This window comes from Protopterus annectens, chromosome 5.part1, assembly GCF_019279795.1.
Source record: "Protopterus annectens isolate FY-2018-M chromosome 5.part1, PAN1.0, whole genome shotgun sequence".
Taxonomy (NCBI): domain Eukaryota; kingdom Metazoa; phylum Chordata; order Ceratodontiformes; family Protopteridae; genus Protopterus; species Protopterus annectens.
Window position 1 is genome coordinate 106,160,190 of NC_056736.1, and position 25,031 is coordinate 106,185,220.

General features: G+C 44.1%; 1 protein-coding gene across 4 annotated transcripts in view; it reads left to right on the top strand.

Annotated features, from left to right (window-relative positions):
- Positions 1–25,031, top strand: part of RBM26 (RNA binding motif protein 26) — a 1,920,204-nt gene that overhangs the window by 814,433 nt on the left and 1,080,740 nt on the right. For all 4 annotated transcript variants that reach the window (XM_044072914.1, XM_044072916.1, XM_044072915.1 and 1 more), the window contains exon 9: positions 20,793–20,951. In XM_044072914.1, the coding sequence (XP_043928849.1) occupies positions 20,793–20,951 (159 nt within the window). The remainder of the gene's footprint in view (positions 1–20,792; positions 20,952–25,031) is intronic.

Below are 25,031 nucleotides of genomic sequence, written 5' to 3' on the forward strand. Positions count from 1 at the left end.
CGAGTACCGGAGCACGGATTGGTATTTTTGAGCTGGTTGTTGAGGCTTTTTTTGTGTTATTAGACCTAAAAGAAGCCTATCTGCACATCCCTATCAGGGACTCATTCAGAGAATACCTATGCTTCAGGCCAGGATCTATGCATTATCAGTTCTCTGCACTTCCCTCTGGCTTATCCACTGCTCCCAGTCTCTTCGCAAAATGCCTGGCTCCAGCCATTGCCTGTTGCAGACAGAGAAAGATTCAAATTTACCCGTACTTGGACGATTGCCTGGTTCGGGCAGACAGTCAGGAAAAACCATTGTAGCACCTGACATTTATAAAGAACCTTCTAACCTCCCCCGGGGTACACTATTAACAAAAAGAAATCAAAACTAGTCCCCAGTCAAAAGATTGTATTCCTGGGAACAAGCTTAGATGCAGCATCCCATATGGTATTCCTTACTACAGAAAAACAAGCCTGACAGGCTACTTCACTAAAATGGCCACCAGAAACCAGCTATCCACAAGGAAAATCCTGCAGGCTCTAGGGTTAATGGCTTCTTGCATTCTGCTAATTCCATATGCCAGACTGCATATGAGGAAACTTCAGTGGTACTTGAAAAGTCTTTGGTGCCAACATTCTCAGGATCTGGAAACAGTCATACCTTGTCTAAGGACAAGAGTTTCTTTGGTGGGCAGCAACATGCAACCACAACAAGGGACTTCCCTTTTCTCAACCCCACGCCGCCCAGACCCTAACCACAGATGCATCAGACTATGCCTGGGGACACATCTGGATGACAACTGCATTCAGGATCACTGGAGCCCAAGTCAAATTCATCTGCACATCAACCAAAAAGAGATGCTAGCTGTTCAGCATGCTCTGACAGCTTTCAAATCCCTACACTCACCAGGACCCCTGCTAATAAAAACAGACAACACCACAGCTATGTGGTAAATCAACAAGCTGGGAGGAACCCACTCTGCAGGCTGTGGAACACGGCCTTGGACATGCAGATTAATCTGCAAGTTCAATTCCTTCCAGGCAAGCAAAACTCTGTGGCAGGCAGCTTAAGCAGATATCTGCTACACACGAGTGGCAATTAGACCCCAGCACCTTCAGCCTTCTAACCCTGAAATGGGGGACCCCAGAGGTGGACCTTTTTGCCTCCCCTACAATCACCAGCTCAGCAAATTCTGTGCCAGTACCCCTCACAGCAAGGCCTGGAAAGTGGATGCCATATCCTTCCAGTGGGTAAACCTTTCAATCTATGCATTTCCCCCTTTGCCTCCTCTCAGAAGAAGATTATTCAAAATAAGACAGGACAAACTAAGGGCAATCCTGATTGCCCCGGACTGGCCACGCCAGCACTGGTACCCACTACTGCGCAGCCTGTCACCAGTGCCACCCTGACACCTACCTGAGATCCCAACCTTCCTCACCCAGCAGGAGGAACAGGTCCTGCATCCGCAACTGCAAACCCTGAATCTTACAGCCTGGCTTATTCCTTGAATTCTCTACCAGTGTCCAGCCTAAGCAAGCAGGTGCCGGACATCATTCTTGAAGCCAGAAGACCCAGTACAAGGAAATCCGATGCTGATAAGTGGAAAAAGGTATTGTTCCTGGATTCATTCTAAAGGAGAGGACACAGGACCGCCCTCCTTACCTGTAATCCTTTATTATCTAACAGATCTACTCAGCAGAGGCCTATCCTTCCCCATTAATATCCATGCCTCTGCCATCTCTGCTCATTACAACACTGAGCCACCTGTCTTCTCTCACCCTGTTATCAAGCAGTTCCTGAGAGGGGCAAACCACCCAAGGCCACCAAGGAGAACACCCACCCCTGCTTGGGAACTTAACTTTGTACTGGAAAAGCTGACGCTACCCCCCTTTGAGCCTACAGCGTCAGCAGAGTTAAAATTCCTCTCTTGGAAGTCAGCCTTGCTTCTGGCCATCACTTCAGCTAGAAGAATGTCTGAGCTACAAGCACTTATGGCTGTGGAACCCTTCATTATTTTTCATGCTGACAGGGTCTCCCTCAGGACTTAACCCTTACTTTATGCCAAAAGTGGTGTCCAGTGTGGCTCTGAACCAATCTATCCATTTGCCAACCTTCTTCCCCAATCCTCCAAATAAAGGGGAAGGAATCCTGCACTCCTTGGACATGCAGAGGTAGCCCAGATTCTACCTAGATAAGACTAAAGCCTTCAGGAAATCTGACCAATTACTAGTCAGTTTTGCACCAGGGACAGAGGGCAAGGCCATTTCAAAACAAACAATTTTCAAATGGATAGCACACTGTATCCATTTCTGCTACAAACACCATGGAAAACCAACCCCTAAGGGGGGTCAGAACGCATTCCCACTAGGGAAACTTCTACCTCTACAGCAATCCTTGGGGGAGTCCCTACCAGGGACATTCTGGAAGCTGCTACCTGGAGTTCTGAACACACCTTCACCAAGCATTACCACCTATCTGTCTTTTCCAAATCCAGGGCGGGTTTTGCAACAGCAGTCCTGCAGTTTATACTAGCCAGTCCCACCTCTTCTAGACTGCCTCCACGCTTTCTTCAGCTTTGGGAATCAACCCAAGTGTGATGACTGCAACAATGAAACACGAAGAACATAGTACAGTTGTGTACACTTACCAAAAATGTAGATGTTCGAGTGTGTTCACAGTTGTAGTCCTGATTTCCCCCCCTCCAGCCTCCTTGTCTCTCCAGTCTATTACTCACCCCTTATTGGGTTATTGGTATTTACTTTTTACTGGTGGTATTTTTCCTACCATAACTTTGCTCCCTATGTGGGGGGCTCCTGACATTTGGGGCAAGTAAAACTGATGTAATGGTGTCGGCTGCCTCTTTTTATACCGCTGACGACCTGATGTTAGTACTGAAGCGACAGCAACTGACGCAGAAATACTAAGTCTCTGTTATTCGGGCCAACTGAGGGCTACCTGCAGACAGGTAACCAAAGTGTGATGACTGCAACAGTGAATACACTCTAACATCTACATTTGTGGTAAGTGTACACAACTGTACTTTGTCTCTAACGTGGATGGGTCCGGAGCTGCTGAGCAGGCACTAGCTTCCGAGGAAGTATTTCACACTGCTGATTCTCGACACAAACCGACGACTTCTTTCACATCTACCGTTCTTTCGAAAACTACTGAGCGTCTAAGGCCCAGGGTACGAACCACGCCCAAGAAACAGACAACCCAATCTCAGACATCTGCTTCCTTGCTTCATTTTCAATGCTTAAAATGGCGGAAGACCTTATAATGCTCATCAGAGGAAGCCAAGCTACCCCTTCCAAAAGAAAGAGATCTGTCCCCAGTAGTTTTATCTGAACAGGAGTCTGATGACTGTGATGCATCTGAATATGAAGACATGCAACCTTTCTCTGCTTATGAGGATTCTGATGCAGAGGAATCCATTCCTTCAGTCTCTCCACCTGAGGACTTTTCCTTTGGGGAAACCCTTCATACTTTAAGGGAGCATTTCCAATGGGAATGTCAGGACTACCTTCAGTCTAAAAAGAGACTCAGAGAATTCTTAGATCTTCCACAGCACAGACCCCTGGCCATTCCTCCTATCCTGGATGTTGTGGATGATGTTTTCATGGAATCTAGTTTGATTCCTGACACACTCCCCCCTGCTCCCAGAAAACCAGATCGGTATTGAGTCCCTGATTCGCACAAATTTATTTTCAAAAATCTTACTGCTGACCATGAGGTTATTTCTCAAGGGCCTAAAGGAATTAAAGGAACTTCTGCTAAGAATCCCACCCCCTCAGATAGGGATTCCCGAGCACTAGACAGATGGGGTAAAAAAGTATACACCTCTGCTACTCTTGCTGTCAAAGCACTAAATTGTCAGTTTCATATGCTAAAATTTCAGCAACATACCATGGAACTCCTCAAACAAAAAATATCATCCTTTCCTGCTTGTGCAGAAAATAGAGTTGAGTTGATGCATTCTGCAAGTCAAGTAACTAAGCACACCTTACGCTGTGATTTTGACATCCTAGAAGCTTCTTGCAGGGCAGCAGTCACCGGTTCTGTCCTTAGAAGGCATGCTTAGCTTAAGGAATAGCCAGACCATGTCAAATCTAAGTTATTGGATGCACCCTTGCACAAAGACAACTTATTTGGCACCAGGGCAGAGGAGGTCTTAAAAAAGATGGAAGAAAAAGCTAAATCTATGCAGACAGTTAAGGATTTCCTACTGGTCCAGCCACCAGTTTTAGTAGGCATTGCCCCTTCAAGCACTGGTCTTTTTCTGCTACCTCTAGGTCAGTCCAGCCCAGACACTGGGGAAGCAGACCCCCCCCCCCCCAGACCAACATCCACAGGAATGCAGAGATCAAAACAAATGGAGTTCTTCCACTTGAAAACCAGGGAGTGCAAAGCCCTCCCTGATGGTAAGAACTCACAATGACTCTCCACTTCCACCCCATCTCTCTGCCCACCTGCACTTGCCCCTGGGAGGAAAACTCTCTTTCCACGCAAGCACCTGGGCCACCATTACCAACGACTGCTATGTCCTCAACATAGTGTCCCAGGGATGCACATTTTTTTTCCACACACTCCCAACCTCAAAAGGGTTCCCAGATCTTCCTCCAAACCTGTGGGCAGAGGCAAAAACATAAGTCCTTTTCCTGCTCTCTATGAGGGCAATAGAGCACGTTCCTGCAAAACAGGTAGACCAAGGATTCTACTCAAGACTTTTCCTGGTACCCAGAAAAGAGGGCACCTGGCGCCCCATCCTCAATCTAACCATTCTAAACACCTTCCTGGTGATACCAAAATTCAAAGTGCTCACCCTCCAGCAACTACTACCTATGCTCTCCAAGAATGCTTGGCTAGCCACCCTAGACCTAAGAGGCCTACCTCCACATCCCAATCAGGGAATCATGCAGGAAATATCTATGTTTCAAGGCAGGATCTCTGCACTTTCAGTTCTCTACACTTCCCTTTGGCTTATCTACTGCTTCCAGGGTTTTCACAAAATGTCTGGCTCTCGCCATTGCTTTTTTGCAGACAAAGAAATATACAAATTTACCCATACTTAGACGACTGCCTGATTGATGCAGACAGTCAAGAAAACTGCTCAAGCACCTGGCCTTTGTAAAGTCCCCACTGACCTCCCTAGGGTACATTATCAACAAAAAGAAATCCAAACTAGTACCCACCCAAAGGATTATATTCGTGGGAGCAAGCCAGGACACAGCATCCCAGATGGCATTCCTTACACCAGAAAAGCAAACTTGAATGACCTGAGACATACCTCCCTGGCCTACATGAAAAGGTATATGGATGAGCTCTCTGATCATACAGCCCAGGCTGGTATGACCTTGACCCTGCGTAGCATCCTGCCCTCGACAAGAATGATACCTCAGTATAAAGAAAAAATGATCAATTTCAGCAATTAGCTAAGCTTCTGGTGTCATTCAAAGGGGATTCAGTGTCTGTCAGCCTGAGACGACATGCTCGTCAAGCCGTGTTCCTTCGCAAGAGACGGCTTGCACCTGTCACCCTTAGGCTTTCGAATACTGGTCAAGGCTCTTGCTGCCCCTATAGTGCCTTTTTTAGGCAAGGCTCAAAAGTCAAACCCACCTCCGTAAACAGCACAATTAATAAAAAAACGAGGGTTATGCTACTCAATGCCAGGAGTTTAAATCTCAAAATGCACACGCTCGAAGCACTCCTCAGTATGGAGAACGTCGACTTCTGTGCAGTAACTGAAACCTGGTTCAAGGCTCCAGAGAGCACCCCAGCACTACCGGGCTACAACTCATACCACACGTTTCGGCCACAGAACACGGACCGAAACACAAAAGGAGGGGGTGTATCCATTATTCATCAAGGATACCTAGACCTCCAGGTTAGTGATACCTCTGAGATCAACCATGTGCAACTAACATCGGGCAAATCTGCAATGCAAATTGTGGCCTGATGTAGATCACCCTCCATGACCCAGGACCACCACTCCACCTTTCTGGAGACACTGGAAAACATGAAGGTCCTACTGAACCCCCTGATATTGGCTGATTTCAATTACCCTACCATTCACTGGGAAAACTACTCGAGTACAAATTCCCAGGCCCAGCGCTTCCTGGAATTCATCAACTCAAATGCCCTGGATCCGCTGGTAAACTCACCTACCAGAGGTGAAAACATAGTGGACCTGGTCATCACCAGCATGGGCGACAGGTGTTCCACACCGGAGGTCAACCCGTCACTGGTTAGATCAGACCACAAACTAATCACTCTGGATGTCCACACCCCACTACCACCCCTAACTAAAGACACCACAGTAAAAAACTTTTCTAAAGCAAACTTCACCTTACTTAAGACAGAGGTGATAAGTTTCACAGCCCCCACGCTAAAGGAGAACGCTGCCCAAGATGCAGAAACCTTTACAAATGCACTCTATGAGCACCTACAAGGATGCATGGATCGTGCCATCCCTAGCAAAACCAAGACTCCCTCCTCTAAGAGAAGGAAACCAGTTTGGTGGACCCCTGCAATAAACAGGCTGTACTATAGAAGGAGGAAACTAGTTCAGAAAAAAAGCAAATCCCAAGAAGGAAAGACATCCCTGATCAGTATCAGTAAGAAACTAAGGTCCCTCATGAAATCATCCAAGGCTAACTTCGAAAGAAAAATAGCCAAGGATTCAAAAGATAACCACAAAGCCTTCTTTAGCTATGTCAAGAATCTAAGTGGCAACTCACAGATATGCACTGAACTAGTGCAAAATAGCACAAAATATACTGAACCTACTGATATTGCCAACATCCTGGCAGATAGATTCAGTGCAAACTTCACCCCCCTCCCCCTCACCTCCAAAATGGCCCACAACAATACTGGAAAAGTGTAGTGTCCCAAAAATCACAAACGCACAGGTGAAAACAGCCATTTCAAAAGCCAAAAACACAACGTCAATGGGACCAGATGGTGTCCCAGGCTGCATCTTGCACAAACTACAGAACGAACTAAACCCCCCACCTAAACACCTCAGCCTCTCCACAGGCTATGTGCCTATAGAATGGCGCACAGCAGCAGTTATTCCTCTCCACAAAGGAGGGGCCACAACTGACCCTGGTAACTATCGCCCCATAAGCCTGACTAGCCTGGTTTGCAAGGCTATGGAGCGCATCATCATGGAACTCATTAACAAAGACATTGGGAACCTCCAAACACTTGACCCGACCCAGTTGGGCTTTGTTAAGGGCAGATCATGCCTACCAAACCTGGTTGACTTCTTCGAGACAGTCACCAAGGCCATAGATGAGGGAAAGGTGGTTCACACAGCCTACCTTGACCTCGCCAAGGCTTTTGACACCATTCCCCACTCAGGTATTACAGAAAAACTCACCAGCCTGAACATAAACCCCTACGTCACGAGATGGGTTGCCAACTGGCTTACAGACAGAACTCACACGGTAAGAATAGCAGGCTCCAGGTCTGACTCTAAACCAGTCACAAGTGGTGTCCCGCAAGGCTCAGTCCTGGGACCCCTACTGTTTGGCATATACTTCTCAGAAGTACAGGCAAACACAGGACGACTGTGGCTAACCAAGTTGGCCAATGACTGCAAACTGGGAGCCATAATTGACTCTCCGACTGACACGGACATCCTTCAAAAAGGCCTTACTGAGACGGACACCTGGTGTCAAAGTCATGGCCTCAAGCTAAATGCCAAAAAATGCATAGTCATCCCATTTGGGAAAAACAAAACACCTACGAATTACCACATAGGTGGCAGCCCCCTTAATACAGAAGAGGTAATAAGAGATCTGGGGACTCGGGTAGATAGTAATCTCTCCTTTGAGAATCATATTGCCAAAGTAGTTAGGAAATCCTTGTATGTGGCCCATCTAATTACTAAAGGGTTCGCATCTTGAAATAGAGGTTATAGTGCCCCTCTACTCGTAACTCATCAGACCCATCATAGAGTACAATGCCCCATTTGGGATGTACCTCACAAGACACTTCCAACAGCGGGAAAGACCATAAAAGTACCTCACCAAGAGGATTACTGGCCTCAAACATATGTCCTATGCAGTCTGACTGAAAAAAACTCTGGCTGTACTCAGTGGCATATCGCTTACTCAGAGGTGATCTCTGCCTGACTTACAAAGCCATGTCCATCTTAGAATTGATGGACATGCTCCACCTAAAGAAATCCAAGTCACTGCGAGCGACATGCTCTAGTGAGCTAAACCTCACCACAACAGTAAATAGAACATGCTGGAGGGATAGATTCCTGTCACAAGACTCCCCATGCTTTGGAACAAAATTCCAAATTACATCAAGCAGAGCCCCTCACTAACACTCTTCAAGAGAAACCTTGACGAGTGGATGGGTAACAGAAAATACACCCCTGGGATCACTTCTTTGGCTGTGCTTGACAGAGGAATCTGTTAATTAATCAATGGAATGGCGAAAGCCGACCCACACTGGCTAGGCTTATAAATGCCCTCGGGCAGATAGCCTAGTACCTACCTATGAACCTGACAGCCTACTTCTCTCAACTAGGCACCAGACCCCAGTTATCAGCAAGGAAAATCCTGCAAGCTCTGAGATTCATGGCATCTTACATTCTATGCATTCTATATGCCAGACTGCATATGAGGAAACTTCAGTGGTGCGTAAAAAGCCTTTGATGTCAACACACTCAAGACTTGGAAACTCTCATATCTGTGATACTTTGCCTAAGGGAAGAATTTCTTTGGTGGGCAGCAGGATGTTCCCACAGCAAGGCAGTACCTTTCTCACCCCCCGCCCAGACCCTCACCACAGACGCATCAGACTATGCCTGGGGTGCACACCTGGATGGCAGGTGCATACAGGCCCAATTGAGCCCACAGCAAATATGTTTGCACATCAACCAAAAAGAGATGTTAGTTATCCAGAACGCATTGACAGATTTCCGGCCCCTTCTCTCCCCAGGGGCTCTCTTGATCAAAACAGACACCACCACTGTGGTGTGTTATATCAACAAGCAGGGTGGGACTCACTCCTACCCTCTATGCAGACTCGCCATGACCCCCTGGCACACAACCTCAGCCATGCACCTACACCTCTTAGCGCAATTCCTACCAGTCTTTCTAAACTTTCTGGCCGATAACTTAAGCAGAAAGCTTCTGGACCCACACGAGTGGAAACTAGACCAAAGAGCCTTCACCCTAATGACTCAGAAATGGGGCACCCCAATGGTTGACCTCTTTGCTTCCCACTCCAACCATCAGCTCAGCAAGTTCTGCATCAGGGAGCCTCACTGAAGGGCCTGGAAAGTGGATGCCCTGTCCTTCTCCTGGGTCAACCTCTTGGTCTATGCATTTCCTCCACTTCCTGTCATTACCAGGGTACTGCTCAAAATAAGGTAGAAAAAAACAAGGACAATTCTGATTGCTCCAGACTGGCCTCGCCAACACTTGTACCCACTGCTGCTCAGCCTGTCCTCCCTCAGACCTCAATCCTCCTGACCCAGAGTGGAGGAGAATTCATGCATCCCGAATTGCAAACCGTCAATTTAGCAGCCTGGCTTATTCCCTGACCACTGATCAAGCTGCCAATGTCAGTAAACAGGTTCTAGATGTTATACGTGAGGCTAGATGCCCTAACACTAGAAAGTCTTATGCTGACAAATGGAAAAGGGTTCTGCACCTGGATTCAGGCTAAGGGAGCCGATATGGCACAGCCCTCCCTACCTCTCGTCCTGGATTGCGTAGCTGACCTGCTACACAGTGGTCTCTCCTTTTCCTTTCTTAAAATTCATGCCTCTAATATCTCTGCTCATTTCAACACTGAGCACCTACTTTTCTCACACCCTCTCATCAAACAGTTCCTAAGAGGGACTAGCAACTTGAGGCCACCCAGAAGAGCTCCTACCCCAGCTTGGGACCTAAACTTGGTGTTGTAAAAGCTCTCCCTGCCCCCCTTTGAACCAGCATCTGCAGCAGAGTTAAAGTTTCTCTCCTGGAAGACAGCCTTGCTTCTGGCCATCACTTCAGCCAGACGAGTATCCGAGCTACAAGCACTCATGGCTGTAGGGCCCTTCATAATCTTCCATGCTGACGGGGTTTCCCTCAGAACTAACCCATCCTTCATGCCCAAAGTGGTGTCCATTGTGGCTTTCAACCAATCCATTCATTTGTCCACCTTTTTCCTTAATCCACAAAACAAGGGGAAAGGATCCTGCACACTCTAGATGTGCACAGACAGCTCAGAGTCTATCTAGACAGGATTAAATCATTCAGAAAGACTGATCAATTTGGTAGTCAGCTTTGCTGCAGGGGCAGAGGGAAAAGCCATATCCAAACAAACCACTTCCAAATGGATAGCACACTGCGTTCTTTTTTGTTACAAGCAACATGGGAAACCTCCCCCTAAGGGGGTCAGGACTCACTCTACCAGAGTAGCCTCCACCTCTGCAGCTTTCCTCAGAGGAGTCTCCACCAGGGACATCCTGGAGGCTGCCACATGGACATCTGTTCACACCTTCACCAAGCATTACCACCTGCCTGTCTTTTCCAAATCCGGGGCAGGCTTTGCTACTGCAGTCTTGCAGGGTATCTTAGCCAGCCCCAAGTCTTCTTGACCATCTCCACCCTTTTTCTCAGCTTTGGAAATCAATCTAAATCTCATGACTGCAACATTGAAACGCTAAGAACATAGTACAGTTTTGTACACTTAGCATAAATTTAGATTTTCGAGTGTATTCACTGTTGCAGTCCTGGATTCCCTCCCTCCACCCCCCTTCTGACAGGGCAAGAAAAACTGATGTATTGGTGTTGTCTGCCTTACTTTATACTACGGACGACCTAACGTCAGTCCTGAAGCGACAACAACCGACGCAGAAATACTAAACCTTTGGTATTTAGGCTGGCAGAGGGCTACCCTGGCAAGGATAACCCAAATGTCATGACTGCAACAGTGAATACACTCGAACATCTACTTTTATGGTAAGTGTACACAACTGTACTTTTCTAGGATGTCAGATTCTGAAGAGGGAAATGATAGCTTGCCTGCCACCAGAAAAGATTGTGACCCTCAAATCTTTCTTCTAGTGAATCTTTCCCCTCAAAACCATTTCAGCCCAGAAATTCCTCAAGATCTTAGGATTCATGGCCTGCACTATCCCCGTGGTCCCTCTAGCAAGGCCACACATGAGAAAGTTGCAGTGGTATCTGAGAAATACCTGGAAACACCACCTATATCCTGTAGAGTTCATGATCCCCATACTTCCTTGTCTGTCCAAGGAACTGAAGTGGTGCATCTCCCAGATTCATTCAAATCCGGGCTTGCCCCTACAGCCCACACCCCCAAACCAAGACCTGTTCACATGCTTCAGACACAGGCTGGGGGGCAACCCTAAGACATTGGAGAGTGAGGAATGCATGGACCCCCACTCAACAAAAGGGATCACATCAATATCAAGAAAATGAGAGCCTTGATACTGGCTTTGGATATTTTCAAGGGTCAACTTCTCCCAGGCACCATAAGGTGGTAACACAGACAACACTACTGTGCTGTGGTACATCAACAAACGGCGAGACAAGGTCCTTCCTCCTGTGCAGACTAGCACTGCAAGCTTGGGAAATAGCACTGGAGAAACAAATCTTTCTCCAGGCAGTATATATCCACTCCGCAGACAATGTGATGGCAGATTCCTTAAGCAGAACCATGTCCCTGTCTCACGAATTGATGCTAAACAGGGAAGTGTTTCTGGGCCAAGTCCATTGATGGGGTATTCCGAATGTGGATCTCTTTGCCTCCCTGATGAACAGACCGTTCCCGACCTTCTGCTCCAGGGCACCTCACCCAGAGGCTTGGGCGGTGGATGCTCTATCAGTCTCTTGGAAGGGGATGTACACATCCCCCATATGCATTCCCCCCTTCCCTCTCATTCAAAGAGTTCCGAAAATTTAGAAGAAAAAAAAACACAAATCTAGTATATTGACTCCCTTCTGGCCAAGGCAGCATTGATTCCTCCTATTTCACCTAGCCAAGGGCAATCACCATACGTTACCCCAGAGAATGGACCTGCTCACACAGGACAAAGGAACACACTTATACAATCAACTGCCCCCACTGAACCTCACATTGTGGGTGATAGGGCGTTGATACCCTTCAGACACCTGTATACAGAGGACGTGATCCAGGTTCTGCAGGAGGCCAGAAAACCAACTACTAGAAATTCTTATCTGTTAAAGTGGAAGAGATTTTCCTTATGGTTTCAGAAAAAATCCCTACCACCACTGATGGCATAGTCCCCAGTGGTCTTGTCCAACCTGTGTGACCTTATGAAATCCAGACGATCATATTCCTCCATTAAAACCCACCTATCTGCCATCTCAGCTTGCCTGCCCCTCGTACCACCTTTAGCATCTAGATTAGAGATCAAACCCTTCTTGAGAGGGGCACTATACCTCAGGCCACCAAGGAAACCCATTCTGCCTCCTTGGGACCTTCATTTTGTCCTAGAAAAATGAACACAACTACCAATACTGGAGGAATGCCAGGTACCCAGCATTACTGCAGCACAGGTTAAAGGTACATTATCCAAGGCTAAGAATACAGCTTCTATGGGACCCGGCAATATCCCAACAAAGTGAACTGGCACCACATCTGTGTGCCGTGTTCAGTCACAGCCTCACCTCAGGCTTTGTCCCTACCGAATGGTACATTGCTACAGTCATCCCTGTCCTTAAAGGGGGAATGATGACAGATCCTGGGAATTATCACCCTATTAGCCTGGCGAGTCTGATATGTAAGGCTATGGAGCGCATCATCATGGACCTAATTAACAAGGATTTAGGGAATTTCCAAACTCTATGTCCCACTCAGTTTGGTTTTGTGAAAGGTAGATCATGCCTGCTCAACCTGGTTGAATTCTTTGAGTCAGTTACCAGAGCTGTGGATGAGAGCAAGGCAGTTCATACAGCCTACCTCGATCTGGCCAAGGCCTTTGATACCATTCCCCACTCAGAAATGATTGATAAACTCACCAAACTAGGCATCAACCCCTGTATCATTAGGCGGGTTGTAAATTGGCTCACAGGTAGAACCCACAGTGTGAAAGTAGTGGACTCCATGGCAGACTGACGACCAGTCACAAGTGGAGTCCCACAAGGATCGGTCCTTGGTCCTCTCCTGTTTGGTATCTACTTTTCAGAAGTCCAGGCCAACATGGTGGGACTCTGGTTGAGCAAGTTCACAGACGATTGCAAGCTGGGAGCCATTATTAACTCTCCAAGTGATGTAGACATCCTACAGAAAGGCCTCACTGAGACCAGTGACTGGTGTCGAAACCATGGCCTTAAGCTTAATGCCAAAAAATGCGTCGTCATACCCTTTGGGAAAAACTCGGCTCCCACTAATTACCACATCGATGGGAGCCCACTGAACACTGAAGGGATTACAAGAGAGTTGGTGACACAGATTGACAGCAACATCTCCTTCGACCACCACATTGCCACTGTGGTCAGAAAGTCCTTCTGTGTGGCACATCTCATTACCAAGGGGCTTGCATCTAGGAAAAAAAGACGTCATCATCTCTCTACTTTTCCCTCATTAGGCCATTCAATAGAGTATAATGCCCCATTTGGCATGTACCTCACTAGACGCAAGCAATAGCTGGAAAGGCCACAAAAGTACCTCACGAAGAGGATACTAGGCCTTAAACACATGTCCTACACGGACAGACTCAAAAAAACTCCAGCTATTCTCTGTATCATATCGTCTACTAAGAGGCAATCTCTGCTTGATTTAGAAAGCCAAGTCTGACCCAGCTCTGTTAGAAAAGCTACATCTAAAGAAATCCAACTCCCTTCGCACCACACGCTCCAGAGACCTCAACCTCATTACCACAATCAACAGAACATGCTGGAGGGGCAGGTTCATAACCCAGAGACTGCCCATGCTCTGGAATAGACTTCCCATACATGTCAAGCAGAGCACCTCACTGGCCCACTTCAAGAGAAATCTTGATGAGTGGATGGGAAATAAAGTTCATCCCGGGGATCACTGCAGTGGCTCTACTTGATATAGTCAGTGGGAATTAACCAGGGCACTTCTATGGGCTAGAATTGTAAAGGCTCCAGGGCCATTAGCCTAGTACACACCTATGAACTTATTTGAACCAGCCAAAGACTGCTCCCTCCAATACTGTACTTGGAAGACAATACTTTGAGGCCATAACCTCTGCCAGAAGGGTCTCAGAACTCCAGGCCCTCATGGCCTATCCCCTCTTCACTGTCTTCCACAAGGACAAGGGTATGTTTGCATACTAACCACATGTTCATGCCTAAAGTGGTAAATGACATGTCCGTAAATCAGACTATCAACCTGCCAACCTTTTTTCCCTCTCCGCAGAACTGAGCAGAGGGGATACTGTACTTCATGGACGTACACAAACAGCTTGAGATTTATTTGGCCAAAACCAAATCCTTCTGAAAATCTGACAGGCTCTTCGTCTTCTATCACCCTAGAGCCCTGGGTAAAAGCAACCTGTTTCCAAGCAAACTATATCCTCTTGGATATCAAAAAACATTTCCTTTTGTTACACCAACCAGGGTAAGTCACTCCCAACCCCAGTTAGGGCACACTGAACCAGGGAAGGGTCCTTCTCAGGGGCTTTCCTTAAAGGATTGGACACAGCTCCTACCTTTGAGGCAGCTACTTGGTCCTCAGTTCAGACTTTAACCAGACACTGCAAACTGGATATGGTCTCTAATGCCAGGGTAGAATATGCCAGAGCCATCCTCCATGGTTTAGTGGAAACTGCTTCTGGTCCACCTCCCCTTCATTAGGACGGGAGCTTTTGCTCACTCCCTGATGTCATGAATACAGCACCATATGAATAGAAGGATATAGTATTGTGTAAGAACATACCATAAGCTTGGATGTCCTTCTCTTCTGTGTGCTGCTGTATAGTTTCCCACCCAGCACCCCCCCACACACACACACACACACACACACACTTGCCTGATTCCAGTTTCCTGGTATAACCACTCCGTAGTTGCTGTTTCCGGCAGCATTCAGTTCTGAAGAGGTGCGTACTGATGTCCGCGTTATACCTGATGTCTGTTTACGGCAGACATCTGAGAGAGGTGCAGGAAGTCACAGGCACCCTAGTGGTAGCATTTAACTTTCGTATAATGGCTGGACATGCGAGAGTTTGCCAGAGGCAAACTCCCTGATGTCATGAATACAGCAGCATATAGAAGAGAAGGACATCTAAGGTTATGGTAATTTCTTACACAACAATATTTTCCCTGATGCCATGGCCAAAATACCTCTAGTGGTATTAATGCCCCCTTGAGTCTTGTCTGAAGAGTCCATTAGCTTAACGGGACTGATACAGTTGACAAAGGATAAATAAAAATAAATACTGTCCATAGATCTTATGATGACTCATAATATGGTCCACAAAATTTTGCATTTTCAAGACTTTGTCTTTGCTGCACATATATAAAGTTCTGTGATAGATAGAAATATTAGTATCTACTATTATTAGAAATGGGTATTAACCTTAGTTTATATGTGTAAAATTGATGTATTAAGAAGTCACTGTATGCATTACTCTGTATCCATGTGGTACTTCTCTTGTGTAATGTTTAGAAATTTTGTACAACTGTTCTGTTGTAAATGTGGAGCTTTCTCCCTGGGCCTCTGCTGAAAAAAGGACCTGCATCCACACAGGCTTTCCCGGTAAACAAATATAAAACAAAATTATTTGTTATTTAGCACTATCCCAGAGATGACAGTGCCATGTTAGCACTTGTGCATAACTAACCTTCATCAGACTGGAATCAGAATGTCAGCACCCCCATGGTCACATTATGATTCATTTTCTAAAAAAGTGCAACTAGGGTGGGGTGAAGGAGGCAACTGACCCAGACACAAGATGTCCATGGTACCTTTGGCAGATGATACCCACATTCAGTTCCATATTGATCTTTCAGTAATGTTTCTGTGGTCAACACAGAGTCACTAGTTTCAGTGCTTTGGTTTGTTTACTCACTTATACGTGAGGAGTGTAGGGTACCTCATGCTCTTTCTGAAAGAAGTGAAGAGTGCCTTTACAGGGAATCTTTAACTCTAGAAAGTTGCGGATTCCTAGTCTTGGTTTTCAGACATTTTTTCTCTGGCTGCAGTCAGAATTGTAAGATACAATCTTTTTGGCCTAAACCAGCTAATTTAATTTCAGATTATTTTTCATAGCTGGATTAAGATTAACCTCTTCCCTTCCAGTATCCTCTGTTACAGTGCATTCATTTTAAAGTTGCAGTACAGTCTGACATACAGGTGCATTTCTTTTCTGTCTAGCAGGACCTACTGTTGGTATAAGTAGCTTTACAAATACATTTTCAACACAAGCACCTGTACAAGTCAATTTGATATACAAATGACATGATTATTTACAAAACTCCAACTAGCTATGCTGGCATATGTTACACATCCACTGCCCTATTTCTCCTGGCATATCTGGCAATACCTCACATTATCACACTCTTGTAGCTGTTGCATCACTGTTTTGTGGAGGAGGTGGCAAATTCCCGTGGTTCACTGGTGTACATGGGCGTGTGTGTATGTATTTAGTTTGGGTGGCATAACAGACTCTAATGGAGCAGAAATGGACTGACACCTGCCCTGGTGGTGGAGCTTCTGATGATCAGTGCAGTGTGGTTGGAGTAACAACTGTGGTCACCCTTACCTGTTGAAGCATTGATTTTATGGAAAGGTGAGCAAAGGCCCATGGGTACTGTGTGTGTGTGTGTGTGTGTGTGCACATGTCCCTTTGCTGGTATTTTGGGTAGATGACCGGTATAATGAAGAAATATGTTTGTTTTTGTTAAATTATCTGTATTATGTCTATCATGGCATATAATGCCACTATGTTTTAAGATGCGCATGCTGTATAAATATTATTTCACTTCCTGGATGGCATATCTTTTCCCTTTTTATGATATCTTATTGTGGTAGCGTATGTGGTAATGGGTGTGTAAATGCCCTGTAGCTGAAGAATGTGCATTTGTATGTGCGCTCATGAGTGTGATGTTTCAATGTTACATAAAGCATTTGTGTGTGTGTTTTAGTTAGTTATCTGCATGCAAGCCATGAAACAGAGCTACAGGGACACTTACTAGTTGTCCCATGTGTTTGCAAACTGATGTCAGTAGTGAATCTTTATTGTTATTGGAATGTTTGGCTACATACTGACAGTAAGAAATGAGTTGGTTCATAGTAGCCATTGCTGTGTTTTTTTACTTTGATCGGAAATGGGCTGTCAGAGCTCAGTAGTTCACTGGTGCTCCTAGAGACAGTGCCCGTCAGTGAGTGTGTGTATATTTGTCCTATGTGCTGCCTGTAATGGACATATGCAAAAGTGTCTGCTTGAGTTACTAGAAGTAACCAAAGGGACAACAGCTCTGAGTGGGGGATGAGCACTGTGGATTACGTTTAGTACTCCTAGAGAAAAAAAAAAAAAGTAATATAATTATAACAGGCTATGCAGAAAATTCTACTTGGTCAGCTTTAAATTCTTTAAAAATGACTGTTCGCGACCGTGTTAGTAGGCATTACATTGCAGAAAGGGAGAAATATATTGAGCATCAAAACAAAAGTAATGGCTGAAACATCTGTGAACATGTGCATATTAAATCAATAGTAATGAAAAGTAAAAGATTACTTCATTGTCTGCCTTAGAGGTAACAAGGCTGAGGACCAGTACCTGTCAACCTCTTGGTGCAAGAAGTCTGGTCAAAACCTAAAATAATGGGAGGACAAAAGCTCAAAAATAGGGACATTTTTTTAAATGTTACTCATAAACCTGGAAAGTTGCTAGAATAACAGAATATGTATTGTAACTTGGTAGAGATTTGGGATGCATGGCTAGGCTCAAAAAAACCCAGTAACCACCTATGAACCTACGTGTTAGCATGTATTTTCCAAAGGTAATGAAGTCAAACTCAAATGCAAGTCATCATGTAGTGACTTCAGTCTTGGTGATTTGCCAGAAAAAAACACCAATTTTGCAAGGGACAGACCAAAATATGTTACAAAAATCTGGACAGTTGAGAGGTCTGCTGAGGGCTACATTGCTGTGTAAAACCTCTCTGCCTCCAACAAGATCATTGTTTGGTTGATGCATAAGCTTTCAGACTTATTTGAGTAGCCAATATATTAATTTTAATTTGTGTGTTACAGGGCACAGTTTCAGGGGCACACACTTCTCAACTGTCCCTGATTTTGACTCAAATTTTATCTCTGTCCTTAATCCCTCCTAATACTGGCGACTGTTGGAGAAAAGGTAGTGAATTGCACTTAGTAAGTGGTAATTAAAGCTGTAGACTTGTAATTCAGAAAATGTAAAGTAATTCACATACTCTTATTCTGGCAGTGGCTCACGTTAATAGTGCTGATATTTTAAAAGTATTCCTGACAGTCATTATTTTTGGATTTCTCCCTGACTGAGAGCTATGCTCAGACATGTTTGTATTAAGGGCTGTTAAGTACATTATGAAACATTATTTACTGTAAAAATGCTATTCATCTGACAGGATAAGGGGAGCCATGAAGGGGAACACTTTTGCTAGCAGACCAAGCAGACATCTGTTTGATATGTATTGTCATGCAAAGGTGACTAATTAGCTGAACCTCGCAGGGCAGGAAATGTGATACTCTTGCTGCCTGAGGGAGGGAATATGGGAGGAGTAATTTGAGATTGAACTGAAGCACGTGAACGTTGAATGTCTGTTATCTCAGCAATGAGCTGATATTACTAGGGTTACCACCTGTCCCACTTTGCGAGGGACAGTCCCTCTTTGGGCAGTTGTGTCCTGACCAAAAATATTAAAAATGGCAAATGTCCTGAGATTGTAGGACATAATTATGTCCCATATTTTATGTAATAGTTGCATAAAATAGTTATTTCTGTATCTAAAATACCTAAATGTACAAGAAACAGAATAAGTAACTAAACTGCTACAAGAATAAGCTTTTATTTAGGCAAAAAAGTAAAGTTCTATCTGTTGTACTGACCGTGGGTATGTGTCAGCCTGTAAAATCTGATGTGTGTCCCGAAAATGTCCCACTTTGGCCATTTGAAAAGGTGGCAACCCTAGATATTACTGATCTTTTTTCACAGACTGTCACACACATGTGGAGTTCCTTTTACAAATGTGCTTCCTAAACAGTAAATGTTACTTTTACTGAGCACCACTTCTCTGTCCTTTCATTCTAAGTGAAGGGAACTGTGATGTGACAGCCCAGTCAATGGGAATTGTAATCCCATCAACTGTGCACTCACAGTGCCATATGGGGAAGATTTAGTTTTAGAAGAAAACACTCTCATCAGGATGTCTGCCCCCAGGAGGGGTATTCAGGATTAAAATACAGTAAAATATGTAGTGACTGTATCTGTCTGGTTCTGGTGCATAGTGGTTTGCAATGTGCAGAACTTCAAGAAAGGATAAACATATTTTTAATTTTTTCCCGTAGTGGTCCTTTAAGTAAATACAGGCCCCACTTCACAGCTCTAGAGTTCAAACTACACCAGTTATCCCCTTAGTGCACACTTCTCCCCTCCCTTGCACTCTCCTACCCAACCCACAATACATGCACCAAGACATGAAGGGGAGGGTAAGCAAGGCATTGTGCATCGTAATTGTGCACTGCACAAGAGCTGTAGAACAATGTGCTGCTGTGCAAGGTCCCATGAAAAATAATTTAAAAAGCCGCTTGGGTGCCGATGAGTCAGAAGGCTCAACAGTAACAACTGGTAAATGGCAAGATTACAGACTTGTGTTTTCACAGATTAGGTAGAAGACTGGGCAAAATGGGTCTGGGGCCACATGCTGGACAAGCCTGATGTTACTGGTTACTAAATTATTCCCACATAAAATTGTTACTACAAAAGATGGTATAAACTAGTGTTAAGATAAGTTGTTTTTACAGTAAATGCTAGAAAATCAAACTACTTGGAATGTTATACTACCAAAGTTTGCAGACCTTCTGTAAATGTTCTTTTCTATTCCATTTCAAATCTGTTACTGACATGCCAGAAGCTACTATTTGTCAAACTGTGTTACACCCATTTTTTAAAATGCAAGCCTTTGTACTGCATTTTGGCCTGGATCATTTCGTTGACAGGGGTCATAGGTTCAGCCTACATGCCCGGTCAACAAAAATGTTTCTTTCTCCTGTTGCAAGTGTAATACACAAAACAGTATTTTCACTCATTACCCAGACGTGGATATTTTTACTGTGGTGGTGGTGCTACGGTAGCGTTGTCGCCTCACAGTTAGATGTTGCCCGTTCGATTCTCAGAGCGTCTTCTGTGTGGTGACATGCGTGAATGGGTGTTCCTTCGTTGAAGGTTGTGCGTTAGGCCCGGCAAGCCAGCACGTAAAAATCTATTGCCAGTCATTAGCGGACCAGAGTTCCGCTGTGGCGACCCCTAACCAGGAAAAGCTGAAAGACGCAAACAAACCCAGACGTGGATATTTTTAGTAAAGCTTTTAACATTTAATTTAAAAGGTAGAAAAAGCTGAGTTGTCTTGATAGTAATGCAAGAAAAGTTCACCTTTAGCAAGTTATTTCTTAATGGACAGTTAAGGTTTTATATACACATTGTGTATTATTATAATGTTAAGATAGCTGGCTTTATAATCGGATGTAGTAAAATATAAACAAGCTGATCTTCAAAATGATAAATACAAATTATAAAATACTTTTTATGATAACATTGTAATGGCAGTATACGTCATAGCGTGTAAACTTTTTTTTTTCAGAAGGTTATGATGCTGATGGCTACAACCCAGAAGCACCAAGTATTACAAACACTTCCAGGCCTGTATATAGGCACAGGGTTCATGCTCAAAGACCAAATCTAATAGGACTTACAACGGGAGATATGGATTTACCACCAAGAGTGCCTGCAAAACTACCAGGTAGTATGATTTGTACAGTATTATTAAGTAGAGCTAAACAGAAAATTACAGCGTAACAGTAATTGTACAGAGAGCAGCTGTGGAAGGAAAGTTTGAGTGATGTAATAAAATCAGACATGAAGTATTGCATTGCTGACTAAAAGGTTTGTTAAAGTGAGAGTCCAGTTAATTCTGATGTTTTTTTTTTATTTCAGGCTGCGAATGTGCATAGGTTTTGACTTCATCAAACCAGCTGTATGCGATTTCTAAGTTTAGGTTAAAGTTTGATTCATTCTGTACTTTGTTTTGCTGCATGATTTAGTTATGTTAACATAAAATTGCTGTTGTTTTTACCTATGGGACTTGGCAATACAGGTCTGCTTTTCATTCTTCTTCTTTCGAATTGTCCCGGTTAGGGGTCACCACAGCGGATCACATGTCTGCTCATGATTGGCAGTGGAGTTTTACGGTGTCGAGTTGCCAGCCTGGCGCCCAACATTCCTCAGAAGGCACAAATGTTTGATCTCAGACTACAAAAATAATTTCCCACTTTTCCTGTGAAGTAACACCTCACATCTTGTCTTGTTTTGGTATAATATGCCTTCCAAAAAGTAGTCCCTTGCTGTGCCTAGCAAATACCATGAAGTATTTCTCAGTCTGCTTTTCGTTAAGGTTTGTAATTGCTGTTTCATGGGTCATAAGTGATCTCGACAGTTGTACAGTTTTCATTTTTCTGCATTCTACACTTTTATATTTCTGCAGTGAGATACATTTGTAAAATACAGATGTTCATCATTAAATCCATTCCTCCCATGTAACTTCATGCTTTCTGCAGCATTCTGCCAAGGCTCAAACATCTGGACAGTTTAGTTTTTCAGCACCTTCCACAAACATTACATTTAAGAAAACACAAGGGTGTTTAAAAGCAAATGTATGACTGCCTAAATTCATAACTTTTCTTGCTGTTGAGGATTTCACTCAGACTCTTTCCCGTGGCTTGAGTGTTTCAGCAGTCAGCTTGTTTAACTTTTGGACTGAAGAGTACCCCTGTAGGGACTTTCTTTTCTTTTTTTTTTCCTGAGTAAATTTTTGGGAAAATTGTCTTATGTCTACAAGGAAACAGTTGTCTTTGTGGAAGACAAATTCTTCGTAAAGGCTCCCACACAATCTGTTTTGTCTAGGGGAGGCGCACAGCATCTGCTGCTGTCAGATTAGCTTCTGCTTTACTCCTAAGACAATTGGATGTTAACTTAGCCTTAGTATATTTTTTGAAAGTCAACTGCTAAAGGCATTTGTTCGTACTTTATTAGATAATGGCATGGCTAAAAAACAAAAATTTATGAGATTCTTTCAGAGCTGTTCTGCCTTCATCCTTTTTTCACTGGTATCGACGGACGACTCTCCAGTAGCCTTGTTTGAGTCCTCATACCATCCTTTGCGCACTCCCAATCCCTCTGGTGCCACAGCTATGGGTTGGGAGTCTGGCGTATCCTCAACGACCAGATTGTTTTGGCTGTGGCTGAGAAGGGATAACCCCAATTCTTGTTTTCAGAAGGGCTATATGGAATCCCTTAGTTACTAGTTAGGGAAGAGGTAGCGGGCTTGGTGATGGAAATAGGGGTATCTGATTCATCTAGCCCTGTTATAGATAGCCCAAGAAAGAAGAGACTGAATGTCTTTCCTCCTCTATGTACCAGTTAGTCACAGAGTCATAAAGAGTGGTACAGCTTTACCAAGGGTCATTTTAAAGCCTTTCTGTCCTTAGCAGTGTTCAACAGCATCTTCCTGTTTGAAAATGTGTCCTTGTCTCTCAGATAGTGAAGCTCAACTAGAAATAGAAGAGGAAGGGCTGGACTGTGCTTCCCAGGTGAGCTGTCCTGCCTTTTTAGAATCAGAATCTAAGGAGGAGGTGTCCCCTGATCCCACTACAGCACAAGTATCCATTTTGAAGGTATTGATAGGATAAAGGATCTCTTCCAGTGTGAAGAAAACTCAGACACGCATAAACTGCTGTGAACTCTCTCTGGTGGTTACTGTAAATCCTGTTACTATTCCTCCTGTTATTGGACCTGTGGAAGATGCTGTTAACTTTGCATGTGCCTCTCCAGGCAGTCTGCCTTCTGCACCCGAAAAGCCTGATAGGCTTTATAAAGTACCTCAAACCCAAACGTTTTTCTCTTTTTTTGCCCCTTTGGCAGATCCAGCTACTGTTTTGCTTTACCAAGGACTAATTCTAAACCTCTAACTATGACTAGCCTTGTCCTTCTGACAAGCATGGGAAGGACTTTTGAAGATAGAGGGAAGAATTCTCGCATCTTCTACAGTAACCTTTAGATGCCAAGATTTGCATGGCAGGTATTTGCTTGTAATTATTTTGAGTAAGAATATTGCTGGTTTGCTGCCTTGTGAAGGAAAATCCTGTCTTCTTAACATGGTTTATTCACAGTCTTGAATAACCAGGCATATCCTAATATGTTTGCATGATGCAGCTCATGGAGTTTCCTGGGAAGCTGCCTTGAGTTCTGTTACGAGTGGGTATGCAAGGCTTGGTAGGATTTGTGCAGTATTAATCATTTTGAATTTTGAAACTTTTAGAGTCTGAAGGGTAAGTGTTTTGCGTGGATTCAAAAAGATCTGATGAGGCTAAGCTACTACCCCTCTAGTCTTGAGCTCTTTTTCAGGAAATCCTGCTTCCAACAATCCCACACAAATTTGGCAAACAGTAATAAGAAAAGGTGACAAAGGAATTCAAAAAAAGAAAGTAGTTTTGCCCAAACTCCCTCCCATACCAAGAAAAGCACAACTATCTTTTATTTTGTACCAAACCCTCCCCACCCTGGCCATACTCAGTCTAGCAAGCATTCTTTTTCTCTTTTTATGTCTTTTAAAACAAATCACAACTGATCATGGGTACTGGAAGTAGTTCAGAATTTATAACAGGTGAAAGTGGAACTCTCTCTCTCCAAACCTAGGATTTCTTCCACACCCAAATTTCAGACTTATTTGTTTCCTCCCTTTTTATCCCAAATGTTATCCCAAAGCATTTTAGAACCAATTCCCAATTCCCAAATCCCAAAGAAGGCAAGGGATTTTATTCCAGAATATTTATATTACCCAAAATGAGGCCGCATGGAGACCTGTGTTGGATCTGTCTCTTCTCCGTTCATAAAAGTTCGATAATTTAAAGTGCTAACCCTTCAGACTTCGTTTTCCTCCAGGAAACTCCTGACTCAGCACACTTTTTCCCTCCAGGCTACTTATCTCCCATGAGAGCAAAACACAGTGGCAGACACATTGAGTAGAACCAGGACAGACCCTCGCAAATGAATGTTGCACCCAGAAGTCTTGCAAGACATTATCCAGCTTTGGGAAGCTTCCCAAATAGATCAGTTTGTCGCCAGTCTCAACAGGCAGCTATACAAATTTTGCTCCAGGACACCTTGTTAAAAGAACTGGAAGAGTCACATGTCTTGAACAGGAACATTCCTATATGCATTCCTCCCTTTACTTTAATAAACAGTTTTGTTAAAGATCCTTAATGGCTATCCAGCAATCATTCCTGTAACTCCCTTTTGGCCAAGACAACATTGGTTCTCCCTTCTTGTAAAGTAGCCAAATGCAGTTATTCTATTAACATCCATCTTTTGTCCTTTTCTGCTTGTCAACCTTTAGATCCTTTTTTTGTTCTAGGTGAAACAGTTTTTGAAAGGAGTATTGCATATTTTTCCATCTTGAAAACGAGTCTCCCCTCCTTGGGATCTCAAGTTTGTCTTGCAAAAACGTAGTCCTGCACCTTTTGAAGCAGATGAACAAGCTGATTTTGAAGTTCTTGACATGCAAATATGTTTTATTCACTACCCTGACTGCAGCTAGGCAAGTTTTTGAGTTGCAAGATCAGATGGTGATTCAATCCTTCCTTATGTTTCATAGACGCCCCTTAATTTATGTCTCGGGTGATCTCTGAATTTTATTGAAATCAGTCCTCTCCCTGTCTTCTTTATTGAACTGGGGAAGAGAATCTACAGGCAACTTGGATACTACATTGATAGAACAAAGGAATTCGGAGCTTTTTATGGGCTCTTAATTTCATTTCTTGGGGGG